The sequence below is a fragment of the Mirounga leonina genome, unplaced genomic scaffold (genome assembly GCF_011800145.1).
Source record: "Mirounga leonina isolate KUSES-001 unplaced genomic scaffold, KU_Mleo_1.0 Mir_321, whole genome shotgun sequence".
Classification (NCBI taxonomy): domain Eukaryota; kingdom Metazoa; phylum Chordata; class Mammalia; order Carnivora; family Phocidae; genus Mirounga; species Mirounga leonina.
Window position 1 is genome coordinate 4,306,599 of NW_023270680.1, and position 14,877 is coordinate 4,321,475.

General features: G+C 44.9%; 1 protein-coding gene across 5 annotated transcripts in view; it reads left to right on the forward strand.

Moving 5' to 3' along the window:
* RNF32 (ring finger protein 32) overlaps positions 1-14,877 on the forward strand; it is a 76,561-nt gene that overhangs the window by 36,839 nt on the left and 24,845 nt on the right. For 4 of the 5 annotated variants that reach the window (XM_035029876.1, XM_035029879.1, XM_035029878.1 and 1 more), the window contains 2 exons: positions 6,979-7,146; positions 7,842-8,461. In XM_035029876.1, the coding sequence (XP_034885767.1) occupies positions 6,979-7,146; positions 7,842-8,093 (420 nt within the window). In that variant the 3' untranslated portion in view covers positions 8,094-8,461. Of the gene's footprint in view, positions 1-6,978; positions 7,147-7,841; positions 8,462-14,877 lie in introns of those variants that run through there. The other variant, XM_035029881.1, reaches the window with a different exon arrangement.

The following is a 14,877-nucleotide window of genomic DNA, read 5'->3' on the forward strand; positions in this document are numbered from 1 at the left end:
AAGAGAGAGAGAGAAAGAAGAAAGAAAAAGAAAGGCATGTCTAGTGAAGCTGCAGATTTGCTGGCAGTAACAGCAGAAGCCAGAGGACTGAGCATGACATCTCAGCCAGCCTGGAATTCTACATGTACCAAATGAAAATTCCAGTCAGGAACAGAGGCAAGGGGTGCGTGGCTGGCTCAGTCAGAGGAGCGTGCCACTCCTGATCTCAGGGTCGTGAGTTCAAGGCCCACGCTGGGCATTGAGACTACTTTAAAAAAAAAAAAAAAAGAGGCAAAAGAAAGACAATTTCAGAGAAAAATGGAAAGAGTGTCACTAAAATGTCTCCACTAAAGGAAATTCTGAAAGATGCCTTTCATGAAGAAAGAAAATGATCCCAGATTCCAAGAAGCAAGAAGGGGTGAAGTGCACAGAAAGTGGTAAAAACGCGAATAAATCAAATTGGCACTGACTGTAAAGCAAGACTACTGATGTCTTCCAGGGTTAAAGGAGAGGGAAAAGAGCCTGACCGCACCAGACTGACATACCTCCAGGAGACTATCCCGGTCAGGCACTCCAGGATCCTTGCTTATGTGAGAAGAGGAAATTCTGATGGACTTTCGACGTTAATAATTTCAATATGCATTCCCAAGGTAACGGCTAAAAGAACTGAAATGGAGTTTTAACCTTCAAATTAGTAGAGAGAAAACTAGAGATAGAAATTTCCACTGAAGAAAAGAGCAGAGATCAAAACAAACCGATGGCAGGACAACTAGAAAACTCAGAACGGGAACACACCGAGCAATCTCCAGACTGAACGTGCCAGTGAGAACAAGCCCAGCTGCGGGTCACTCAGAGGAGACTCTTACGCATGAAAAGAAGAATGACGTGTGTATGATATACGCATAGATACGCACACAGAAAACTCGACACAGAAAAAGACGGGGTACTGACATCAGAGCAAACAGACGTGAAGCCAAGGCACCAGGGGGCAGGACACACAGAACACCCACCAGCAACCGTGGTACACATGCTCTTCCAAAATACAAACAGACCATCTATAAACACAGCCCGTAAATATTCTCATCACACCGTAAAGAGTTAAAATGTGTAGAGCATGGTCTCTGACCAGTGTACTTACGCTAGAAATTTAAAATAATTTTTAAATAACTAGAAATATCTCACACATTTGGAAATTCAGAAACAGTTCTAAATAACCTGTTGGTAAAGAAAACATGATAATGGAAACTAGAAAATATTTTGAATTGAATTAAGAGCAAAATACATATCAAAACTTGTGGAATATGACTAAAGCAGTATTTGTTTCTTCTATACTAGGTATCTCTTGCAGAATCAAACATTTGAGTCTAGAATTAGTTTATAATTCTCATGTATTATAACATATCCCGAGCATGTATTTCTGTTTCGCTGTATGACACCAATTAGCATTCAGATTGGCACACTGAGCATTAAGACCCATCCTCCCCCGATTTACTGGCTGCATCTGCAAAAGCTGGCAAGCCCAGGTTTTCCGCAAGCACCAAAGCGCCTGCCATGGTCACGCACATCCTAAGCCCTCGAGAAATGCTAAGATGGAGTGGGAACCCTTGACAAACACCTTAGGGTGTAATAATAGCATGAGGCCCAGCACTCCCAGCCGCCAAGTCCGTAGTAATAAAGGCAACGAGGCGTGTGCCCACAGCCCTGGTGAAGGCAGGAGGAGATGCGCCTGGGTGAGGTGACACTTAGGGCCTCACCAGGGCCCCTTGGGAGTCACCAAACACAGCTGTTCAGAGCATATCAGCTATGTTTCCATCTAAGGTGCTTTATCTCAAGCTGCAAGAACTCATCCACATGTCAGAACAGTCGGGATTCCTGCAGTCATCCGGGCATACATAGATCTATTATCACACACAACGTATCCGTTAATATCACATAAGCGTGTGTGCGCACGCGCAAGCCTCCACAGTTATTCTCTTGCTCTCTAAGGGACCTCTGAACCTGGAGGTTGGGAGGTCACACCCCCAGGAAGGGTGATGAAAGCCGTGGTAAGTAACTTTGACTCTTAAAATCAAGCAGGTGAATTCTGCAGTAGCAGTTCTCAAACTTGAGCAAGCATCAGAGTCCCCAGGTTCTGACCCAGGAGGTCTGAGGCATGGCTGGGAATCAGCATTTCTAACAAGCTCGCAGGGGATGCCAAGGCCGCTGGTCCCAGCGCCACCGTTGAGAATGAGCCTCCAAGTCAGTCATTCACACTCTTGCATGTTCTCCAAACAGCACTTCTGTGTCCAGAAAGCATTTCAGAATACGCCTCACAACCCGAAATCCTTTGTAAGGTCTGGAACAGAATATGACCCCTTTTTTCTGAGGCATAATTTTGAAGGAAGAAAAGATCTTATATTCCATTCCATGTATATATGGGAAATCGCTCTCATGTCAAGAAAACTCACAGAGCACATGGATCATGAAACATGAATCAGAAGGCCATCATACAGATTTCCAAGGAATTCTCCCTTTTACACAGTAGGGAACTCTTCTCTCAATCATTTGTTTAGAGATTATCAAATAGTCAAAGAGCCAAAGAACAAAGAAAATTAAAATCAAAGCCCTAGGATACACTGTCAGTTGAAGAACCTAAATTAAGCTCCAGCTGCCTGGCAATTACAATTAGGGTCAGCGTGAAATAGAATTTGATTCATAACAGAAGAGCATCTTCCTCCAAGCCTCTAAATGCAAATGTGCCTTGACTTAGGATGGCACTAGGTCCTGATAAACCCATCATAAATCAAAAATATCATTAAGTCAAAGATGCATTTCACACACCTAACCTACCGAACGTCACAGCGCAGCCCAGCCCACTTTAAGTGTGCTCAGAGCGCTCACATTAGCCCACAGTTGGGCCAAGTCATGTAACACGAAGCCTGTTTGACAGTAAAGTGTCGAATATCTCCTGGAACACACGGCCCGCTGTCCTGAAAGTGACGGACGGGACGGCTGTGTGGGTGCAGATGGCTGTCGGTGTATCGGCCGTGGCCCCTCGTGATCGCGTGGCAGCTGGGAGCTGCGGCCCCCGCCCGGCATCACGGGGGGAGGATCGGACCGCGTATCGCTGGCCCGGGAAGAGATCCACATTCAGAACTCGGAGCACGGTTTCTGCTGAGTGTGGATCGCTTTCGCCCCATCGTGAGGTCGAAAAATCCTGAGTCAAACTACTGTAAGTTGGGGGGCATTTGTATGGCCAAAACACAAGTGCAAACAAACCCCCAAAACACAGGTACCTGGAAGATTCCCACACACACCATTAAAACCCCAACCACCAGCCGCGTGGGCGCCTGTCATGAACCAGCATCGCCTTTCCCTGAAACCCAGCAGTCTCCTGTACCAGCCGGGGACAAAGGCCAGCAAGGGCACACTCACCACAGCTGCCCTCCCCTCCTGTGTGTGTCCACGTCTTCTTAGGGGAGTAAGAAGCGGAAGGGTACACTTCATCCCTGAAGGCACCTTCTGGGGTCTGGCCTTGGAGCAGGAGCTCTGGAGGGGACTTACATACTCTGTTCTGCCAGCTGGGTCCACATAAAAACAAACAAAAGACACACATGAGAGCTGGCCAGCAGACTAGAATACTTGAGAGCTGTAAAGTCCTACATCACCATCACTCATCTAATTGTCTCTGAGTTCTGATGGGTTTCGTTCACATCACCAAGCCCAACGACATGAGACAGGTGTGATCACTGAATCAGGACACTTCTAACTGCTGGAGCAAACGACCCCCAAATTCCAATGACTCAAAGTAGGAGCTTTGGTCCCACCCACGAGGGCAGCATGCCACCCTGTAGGATGCAGGCACTGTCCCCTGCAGCCTTTCTCTGTGCCGTCCCTGGGGGGGCTGGGGGGGTAGAGACCTGTGTGCCCAGGCCGGAGACCCCACTTCCATTTGAACAGCTATGTCACGTGGCCCCACCTAGCATGGGAGGAGTGGGACTGTGGTGTTTCTGGACGTGATGCCAACTTCTATAGAGAGCTCTGTGCTGGGGAAGGACCAGCAAGAGAGTAAGAAGGTGACAGCCACCACAGCCCTTGGAACAGATGACTCCGTAGCTATTTACATCAGTCTTCAGATGTTCAACAAAGGAGCCCCTGGTGCGACCCTCGCTGAGTGGCATCTCCGTGCCTCAGGTGCCGTGGCCGCTCTCCGATGATCAGATCTGTGCAGTAATGTCCGCGTGAGCCACCAGCCACGAGCCGCAGGTGCCTGTCGAGTCCTTGAAGCGAGGCCAGTCCAAATCGAAACAGGCTAGAGACACACAGGATCTCAAAGACTTGACAGGAAAAAAAGAATAAAATATCTCATTTATAGTTTATTCAGTTGACATATTTTGAAATGATATTTTGGATACGTTGGGTTAAGTAAAATATTAAAATTAATTTCACCTTTAAAAAAATTTTTTTAAATGTGCCTTCTACAAGTTTTAGGATTACAGATGTGGCTCATATTACATTTCTTTTGGACAGGGATGATCTAGAGTAACTAGCTCTTACATTTAGAAAGTTCTAAAAACAATGATACTTAAAGGAGTTTTTCTAAGTGTATCACATTATTTTGAGAAGATAAATAATACAGTCCATCCCCAAAACTTTTTTTTAATTTGAATATAGTTGACACACAAGGTTACGTTAGTTTCAGGTGTGCAACCGAGTGACTCACAGGTCTATGCAGCACGTTGTGCTCACCACAAGCGCGCTCCCATCCGTCACCACACGACACTGTTACCCCGCCAGTGACCAGATTCCCTCTGCTGTGCCTTTCGCCCCCGGGACTCGTTCGTCCGTAACTGGAAGCCTGTCTCTCCCACAGCCCTTCACCCACTTTGCCCACCTCCCCACCCCCTTTCCCTCGGGCAGCCATCAGTTCTCTGTATTTATGGGTCTGTTTCTGCTTTTCGTTTATTAATTTTTTTAGATTACAGACATGAATAAAATCATATGGTAACTGTCTTTCTCAGTCTGACTTATCTCACTTAGCATAATAGCCTCTAGGTCCATCCATGTTGTCTCAAATGGCACAATCTCATCCTTGTTATGGCTGTGTAATATTCCTCTGTGTGTGTGTGTGTGTGTGTGTACCACATCTTCTTTATCCATTTATCTATGGATGGACACTTGAGCCGCTGCCATATCTTGGCTATTATAAACAATGCTGTAATAAACATAAACAATGCATGTATCTTTTCAAATTAGTGTTTTCTGGGCAAATACCCAGTACTCAAACTATTAGATCATATGGCAGTTCCAATTTTTTGGGAAATCTCTATACTGTTTTCCACAACGGCTGTCCCAATCTATATTCCCACCAACAGTGCTGAGGGTTCTTGCCAAAAACTCTTTAATAAAAACCATTCACTCTGCCCCCACCCAATGCCCTAGCTGTTTCCAGTCTTTTCTCAAACGAATTCCTCAACTATGATTGCCTTTTCTCTGATAATCCAGATCTTTACAACCGAACTGAAAACCATGCAACTGTTCTTCCTTCCAAGCCCATCCAAGGCGACTGACGTCTGGACTCTTGAAGCCCTTTGTAATCACAAAGTCACTTTTCTATCTAGGCATTGCTCCTAACGTGGTTGTTCCTGTTCATGCAGGACTCATGGCAAGACGGGCAAACCACCTAAAACCTGTAGAACTGTAACCAAGACACTAACAAAACAGTAACTGTCTTAATAAAAGCCCTACTAAAGATTTAGATGTGTTAAATTTCTAATAAACCAATAATTGTAGGCCTTCTTCCTTTTTGAAAAGAAGCAATAGCATCTTTGGAGAAACCAGGGAGAATCACACGGTAAATATTTCCAAATCAGAGCACAGACCAAACAGAGTCTGGGGGACGAAAAGAGAGTGAAGGATACCATATTAAGCCACTCTGCAGTTAGCAACTGTGACTTCTACATGACGTAGGCATGTTCCATTTTGCTAATCAGATATGAGCGAATTCTCACTGTGAATCCCTGCGCTGCAGCCGAGAGTCTGCAGTAACTCCGCCTCACCCTGGCAGTTCCAGCTTGTGTCATCAGGAGGGAAAGCACACCATCCCACAACCCGCTAAATCGTTTGCCTAAGATCACTGTGCTTCTCTAAATCCTTTTATATAAAAAAAAGTAGTACTTTATTAAAAAAAGTAGTACTTTATAAAAAGAACGGGGGGGGGCATTAGAGAACTCTATTTAAGGACGGTACTTTGGAGCAAACTTCTTAAGTTTGAGGTAAAATGTAATATGCTGCCTCCATTATGGTGGACTGGCAAGGGAAACAATTTTAAAATAAGTCCTAAAGATCTGTTCTGTAGCAAGGGGCCATACAAGTGTCCATAAATTGATTACCTCCCATAAAGGGATTTTTAAGGTCCTTAGGCAATGGGAGTTTTCAAGTTACGATTTTAGGGCTTGCTGAGAAAAGCAGAATGAATAACTAGTTTAAAAGATGGGGATAATCTTAGATTTCCTTTTTTGTTTGTTTATGGTCACGCTAAGATGATCGTTCATAATCTGCAACCACACTGGGAAGCCAGCTGGCAAGCAAGGGGACGGGAAGAGTGCTGGTTCCCTGGCTGGGCAAGAGCTCGGGGCACTGTGGCTGCACGCAGAGAGCACCCTGCTTACAGATCAGAAAACACGCTGCCACAGCGGGGTGATCATCCCTTTCTCCTCTCCACTTCCCCTTCCCTTTTATTAGCTCTCAACTCTTAATTACAATGTATTTCTTGTTAACCACCAAGACTTAAACCAGGTGGACCTTTTGAATCTCTTTGCATCAACTATCTGGACATGGCTCTATTAGGTAAATATGCATATGTCTGTTTCCCCAAAAAGTCTTCTTCAAAGGTAGAGACCTGAGGAAAGTTAGTAAAAAAGGTGATGAGGACCCACGAAGGCACTTCCCTTGCACCTACAGGTAGAATCCGCCCCCCACCGGGGCATGTTAATGCACTGCCTCCCATGTCCTTTCCAGTTCACAGAGATCAATCGCCGCATACTGTGCTCCTTCAGCACAGACATAGAGGACCTCTTCTGGGAAATCGACCACTGCCTGGCCATAAACCGAAGTGTTCTTCAGCAGCTGGAGGACAGGTGTGGCCATGAGCTCACAGAAGAAGACTGGGAGAAGATCCAGATCCAGGTAGGCGTGGGTCACTCACTGGAAGCAGCAGCCCCCAGGCGTCTGGGAGACATTAGAGGGGAGACTTGGGGACCCTGTGGTGCGGAGCTTTCGGCCCTGGCTGTTCTTGTACCCTGAACCTTTGCCATCCAGGCTGGGGTGAGGTCAAGGCCCTTCCATGGGACACTGCTTTGAGGACGCCTTCCTGTGAATAATGAAAACACCAAAGGGAAAAGACACCCCACGTGCTAGCTTCCCGGTTTTCCTTCAAGCCCTAGCCTGCCCTCCTCTGGCATCTGTAGCACCTCAGGAAAAGGGGAGCCTCAGAATTCAACAGAGGAAAAACTTACTTAAAAAATCATGAAAATACGAAAATTTATACAGAAGTTTAGCAGCGATATAAGGCCAAGGACTTTGAAAAAGACCACTCTCTATTGCTCAACTAAAAGGAAATCTATACCATTAATGTTCAGCATTTTATAAAGTATTTTTGTTTGTTTTAAAACTGCTTGTCACAAGCAGGTTACTCTCCCTTTCCATTTTCCACAGGACTAACAGTATATGTATAATTAGTGTCATTGTAACACAGGATGAAACTTCATCTCTAGAAGGGCCGTGTCTCTTGGTATATACAGTTCTCACTTAAATTTAGGAAGCTTTCCATCATGACAGAGCTACCACCTGCACGACAGCTCACGTCCTCCCCTGTGCCGCAGGCTCTGCACCGGGAGACCTCTGAGTGCCCCATCTGCCTCGCCCCACTCCCAGCCAGCAGTGACGGTCACCAGGACCCATCGGAGACGCGCTGCGGCCAGGCTTCCCGAGAGATAGTCCTCCTGTCCTGCTCACATGTGCTCCACCACACGTGTCTCCTTGCTCTGGAGGAGTTCTCACTGGGGGACAGTTCTCCTTTCCATGCTTGTCCCCTCTGCCGCTCTGGCTATCAAAAGAAAGTTCTTGAATGTTGAATTCACAGTCAGGAAAAATTCTATCACTCCCGGGTGGTGGTGGGGGCGGGGGGTGGATTTACCTCAATTTTGTACAAATTGTATGAGTTTGGGGTTAAGTGCTACAGTGTTAATCTACTCTCCAATGAAATACACTCTTAGTATAAGTTGTACATAGGAACCCTAAATATATTTTAAAAGCTGACAACCTACCCAGTTTTAGTCTTTAGTTTATAAAAATTTCAAATTGATGAGTTTAATCAGTTGAAATAAGTAATGGATAAAAACTTGAGTCTCAGAGGTTCTGTAATTTAGTGACTTGCTATGCTTCTAGTTGATCAGTTGGGATTGCTCCGAACAGCAGAATCGCTCCCTTTCTTTCACGGTCGTCTGATTAACTGGCCTATTTCCACGCGGTTCTGACTGGCAGCTGGGGAACCTGCCAGGACGGTCGCGGCACACTGTTCCCGTGCTCCCCTGTGCACACACCTACCTAGATACAGCTGGTATCTGACCAACAAGCTGGTCACCTAAAAACAGTCTTCAAATTGTCTTGGGCCCTCTGCCATTCCTAATATTTGTTTTGCAGTAATTGCTTTATTTCTAGGGGATAAATTACTATTATACTTCAGCACTTCAAATATGTAAACCCAAAGTATAAAAATAAAATATTCAGTGGTATTCAACATCAGAATATGGCAAATCACATTTTATTTTATTTTTTTTTTAAGATTTTATTTATTTATTTGAGACAGAGAGAATGAGAGACAGAGAGCATGAGAGGGAGGAGGGTCGGAGGGAGAAGCAGACTCCCTGCCGAGCAGGGAGCCCGATGCGGGACTCGATCCCGGGACTCCAGGATCATGACCTGGGCCGAAGGCAGTCGCTTAACCAACTGAGCCACCCAGGCGCCCGCAAATCACATTTTAATGACTTAGAGCCATACTATTTTAGCATGTACGTGAAGAAGAAATGCATGAAACCGCTTTGATAGGAAGCATCTGACTCTGGTTTACTCTCCCCGGAAGCTTGGTTGTTTACAGTAACAAAGGACAGTTGTGTAGGTCAGGTGCCTGGCTGCTGGTAAGGCCCCACATGTCAGTGGCTCACGGGGAAGCCTGTCATTTCTGAGCCCCACAGCCCATGGGCAATGGGCTGAGGGCTGGGGGCTGAGGGGCTGCTCTAATTGGCTCCTCTGCCCTGAGTCTGGGGGGGTTCTCATTGCTGGGGAAGAGCAGAGATGTTTTAAGGCCCATGCTTGGGCAAACGGGCGCACATCCCTGCAGTCACAGCTAACGACAGGGCAGAGCCAGTGAGTGAGAACCCGGGAGGAAAAAGATGCAGGTCACCAAGCCCAGGTACATGCATGTCAAGGGTGTAGGGCAATCCTGATATCTTATGGAGAGAAGTAAAATATGTGTTCCTATTTTTTTTAATCTCATCCTTTTCAAATGCTGATCTAGTATGTTTTATTTAAAAATAGCTGTATACACACATATCACTTATGAATACATACACATATACTGGGCTGTGCTCATTTTTTAAATGATGGAATATCCCATTGCAAAATTTGGACAAGATAAAATTTGTTTGCCCAAAATTTGTCACAATCGTCCCCCCTCATCCATAGGAGATGTGTTCCAAGACCCCCAGTGGATGCAGGAAACTGCACATGGGGACCAAACCCTATTTTTCTACTACATTTTCTCCTACACATACATACCCATGATGAAGATTAATTTATAAATTAGGCTGCAGTAAGGAATTAACAATAATAATAAATAGAACATACTCTAATAAAAGTCATGTGAACATGGTCTCTCTCTCAAAATATCTTATTGTGCTGTACTCACCTTCTGGTAATGATGAAGTTGTAAGATAAAATGCCTCCAGGACAAGGTGAAGGGAGGTGAATGATGTCGGCCCTGTGATGCATCAAGTCATACTACTGGTCTTCTGATGACCTGTCAGGAGGATCATCTGCTCAGGACTATGGATGGCGGGGGGGGTGGGGGGTGGGGGACAGCTGTAACTCAGAGTGCTCTGAACAAGAAGGAAGCACTTCTGTCCTGAGGCAGCAGAGGGAAGCTGCTCACAGACCTCAGGCGTCCATTCAGAAGGCCAGTGAGGCAGACGTTTCTCTCTCCGTGCCCTGACAGGAGAGCAGAGCCGTGTGACCAACGCCTGGGCAGTCTGATTCTACTGCCCCAATCCTGGAACCTGGAGGGAGAGTCCAAGGTTGCATGGGTCACTCGTGCGATGTGACAGAGTCCACTGAGGACCGTGTGTGGCCACCTCCCAACACTTGTTCCTGGGCACGATGACCTGGGTCTTGCTGCCGAGACTCCCTGCGTTCCTGCCTGCCTTCTGAACCCATTTCTCAAGCTTTCCCACTGATATCTGTGCTGCTACGTATCCTTCCAGTAAACTTTTTTCCTGCTTAAGTGGGCAGAATCCATTTCTGCTCTGTGCAACCGAGTACTTTACTTGACATAGGAATTAGTGAGTTGTAGGCAGCACTCAGGAAAATCAGTGGGGATGGCATCTGGAATTGGTCCTCACTGGGGATGGGGGCAGTGAAAATCTCATGAGTGCTCCGGAATGAGTCTCAGGCAGCTGTGACAATCAGTGTCAAATCAGGTCATTTTCTTACTGAAAAGCCTTCTGGAATGGCATTCCCATCAAAGGCTTGGGGAGACCCAAGTCTTGACCACAGAACAATAAACAGGGACTTCAGTGGAGTAGCCACTTCTCTGGACAGTTAGACGATGACGACACATTTTCAGGTCAAATCACAAAAACCATGCAGACTTCCACACGATTATAGCACAGCCTCAGGTCTCTTGTATAAAAACTGGGTCACTGACCAAGAGAAAGTTGGGTCCCCAAAAAGTGGGGCATCAGTGAAGGATGTGGGAAAGGAAAACTCTGTGATTCTATTTAAATCCATCATCGTAATCATGTTTGCATTCCCAGTGGTTGGGTAACTGGTTTATTACCATTCTGATTAGTAAATGCTTGGGATCAGGGAAGAGGATTAATCAGTCCTGTTGCTGTAATAATGCTTGCAACAACAAGCACTTATTTCCTGTTTGTTGGACGGGGGCTGGCTGGTCTGCAGTGGGCTCGGCTGGGCTCAGCTCCAAACTGTGAGTAACATCCAGATATGTTCCCTGAGCTTTGTGAATTTGGTTTCTGGCACCTGCAACCAAAGAGTTCTGATGAATACAAGAAAGCACAGACTCAGGTAGAACCAAAGAAGAGAAAGCAACAAGAGTGGAAACAAAGAGGGGAAGGAAGGAGGCTGAGCTGCACGGCACACCCACGTGCACTTGCTTTGGGAGCACCGTACGTTTGGTTCTGAGCTTCCTAGTGGTGGACCCCAAATGGACACTCACGTCGGTTACACAACGCATCATGCCCACGAGTTAAAAATAAGGCAAGTGTTCAGAAAAGAATGACTACTCTTTTTTTTTTTTTGAGAAGTGTCTCCTCTCTTCTGTTCTTTGAATTGGTAATTGGGGTGGCCATGGAGGAGCATCCTACAGGTCTCATTTCAAGAGAACTGACTGTGAGGAGTTAGTGAGCTGACATCTTGCTGCCACTGCCCCTTCGGATCTGCCTGAGTGCCCATGCCAAGGCCATATGCTTCCAGGCTGCCTTTAGCATCACGGGGGTCCAGACCCTGCTGCAGGGGAGCATGCCATTCACACGGGTACGTATTCCCACCTCTTGGACAACCACTGCTCATCCTCAGACATGACTTTTACCATAAAGACAAAATTATACGACACAACAAAATGGTGCTCACTTGGGTGTCCCTTCAGATATGCAGTGGTGAGTTTCATGGGACAGATTTTGTAAAATGTTCCTCAGTATGATGGCCACACCACAGTCAACGACAGCAGTTTCTGTGAAGCTGCTCTGGTGCAGTCTACTGGGGATGCTCTCTGTGGTGCACGTGGCTTGCCTGTCCAGAGTATCTGTAAGGGTGACTGTGTGTACGTCACGTAATTCTGTTGCAAAATCATTTCTAGTGCTGTTTTGATAAATACTGGTTAAGTTTCAAATTTACTCCCTAGTAAGTACCAGGACTGCTTGCTGCTTTCATACAAGACAGTCTGCACATAAACTGATATATCTCAATAGACAACAGCAGGTTAAATATAGTTAACTACTTCCTGGAAAAACTGAGAGCCTATGAAGGTACTGCAGACAGAGCTGTCCGGACCCCTCCCTGAGGTGAGCCACTAGCAGCACCAGAATTTCCATTTAAAATAAATAAATAACACAGCACAGGGAATAGAGGCCATGATACGATGGTGACAGACGGTAGCTAATGCTGTGCACCCGAAACTCATGTAACACTGCGTGTCAACTATACTCAAAAAATGTTTTTAACAAAAATACAAACAAATAAACAATAGGTGGATCTGATCTCTTATTCTAGCAAACTAGGCAAACTCAAATGGCTTTTGCAGCCAAGCAGGTAACAGATTAGTGAAGAAAGCAGTTATTATTGCCACGATTCCAAAATATGGAATTTAATGTTGCCAGATTTTCTAATACTTGCAAAGAATCTCTCTCAATCAAAAGATGCTTAATCTTAACACTGACAGAAATATGGTATTGGCATAGAAACATATCAGTGTAACAGACAGCCCAGAAACAAACACACCATACGTATATGGTCAATTAATTTATGACATAGGAGCCAAAAATATGCAATGGGGAAAGAACATTCTCTTCAACAACTGGTGCTGGGAGACTGGACAGCCACGTGCCGAAGAATGAAACTGGACCACTATCTTACCATACACACAAATCAACTCAAAATAGATTAAAGACTCGAACCTAAGACCTGAAACCAGAAAATTCCTAGAAGACTGCATAGGTGGTAAGCTCTTTGACATTAGTCTTGGCGATGACTTTTTGGATTCGACACCAACAGCAAAGGCAACAAAAGCAAAATCAGGGTGCCTGGGTGGCTCAGTTGGTTAAGCGACTGCCTTCGGCTCAGGTCATGATCCCAGGGTCCCGGGATCGAGTCCCGCATCGGGCTCCCTGCTCAGCGGGGAGTCTGCTTCTCCCTCTGCCCCTCCCCCCTCTCATGTGCTCTCTCTCATTCTCTCTCTCTGAAATAAATAAATAAAATCTTTAAAAAAAAAAAGGCAAAATCAAACAAGCGGGACTGCATCAAACAAAAAAGCTTCTGCACAGCAAAAACAAAACAAAAAAACGAAACAAAAAAACCCCATAATCAACAAAATGAAAAGGCAACCTACTGAATGGGAGAAAATGCGTGCAAATCATACACCTGCTACAGGGTTAATATCCAAATATATAAAGAAATCATACAACCTAATAGCAAAATAAATAATCCAATTTAGAAATGGGCAAATCTGAATAGACATCTTCCCAAAGACCTACAGATGGCCAACAGGCACATGAAAAGATGCGCCGTTGATGGGAATGCAAACTGGTGCAGCCACTGTGGAAAAACAGTATGGAGGTTCCTCAAAAAGTTAGAAATAGAGCTACCGTATGATTTAGCAAATACACTTCTGTGTATTTATCCAAAGAAAATGAAAACACTAATCCAAAAAGATATTAGCACCCCTGTGTTCACTGTGGCATTATTCACAATAGCCAAGATATGGAAATAACCCAAGCGTCCATCGATAGATGAATGCATAAATAAATGTGGCATACATATACACTGAAATATTATGCAGCTACATAAAAGGGAAATCCTGCCGTTTGGGACATGGATGGACCTCAAAGGCATTCTGCTAAATGAAGTAAGTCAGAGAAAGACAAATACCATATGATCTCTCTTATATGTAGAATCTAAAAAACAACAATAAAAACCCAAATTCATAGATACAGAGAACACAGATTGATGGTTGCCTAAAATGGGGAGTGGGGAGTGGGCGACATGGGTGAAAGTGATCAAAGGTTCAAACTTCCAGTTATACAGTCCCACTGATGTCACGTACAGCATGGCAACGGCAGTTAACAATACCGTATCACATATTTGAAAGCTGCTGAGAGTAAATCTTAAAAGTTCTCATCACAAGAAAAAAAAGATGTGTAACTGTGTGGTGGTGATCATTTCTCTCTCTCTCTATATATATATATATGTTAACTCATTATGTTATGCACCTGAAACTAATGGAATGTTGTATGACAACTATATTTCAATTAAAAAAAGACACTGAAGTTTGAGCTTTTAGTGAAAATTGCTATGGTATTGTGGAATTTTTGTGATTTGTTAACGTTGACTAAATTTTTTAAATGTTGAACTGGCAAAATCACATGTTTTGAGTTGAGCACAGCCCCCAGGCCACTTGCTTGCCATGTACATACTACACAGACATGCTGGGGAGGGAGGCCATGAAGATCAATGCCCTACAACGTAACCAAGATATTCTGGGCTTGGAAAGTTATCTTTTAGATGGATGACCACAATGACATCCTAGTAAAGCATCCACAGCATAACTGGCTTTGAATAATGCTATTTCTTAATATACTTTTCTAAAACCACTCACTAAGATAATCCAAAGTAACTTCGTGGATGTGATTGTTAAAGTTGGGAAATACCTACCCCAAATAATTTAATTTTAGCAGAGCTGATCAGTAGCCAAGGGGAGGAAAAGTCTTCCTTGACCCTCTTGGATCCCTGGCTGGGTCTTTTTTTTTTTTTTAAGATTTTATTTATTTATTTGAGACAGACAGAATGAGAGAGAGAGAGAGCACATGAGAGGGGGGAGGGTCAGAGGGAGAAGCAGACTCCCCACCGAGC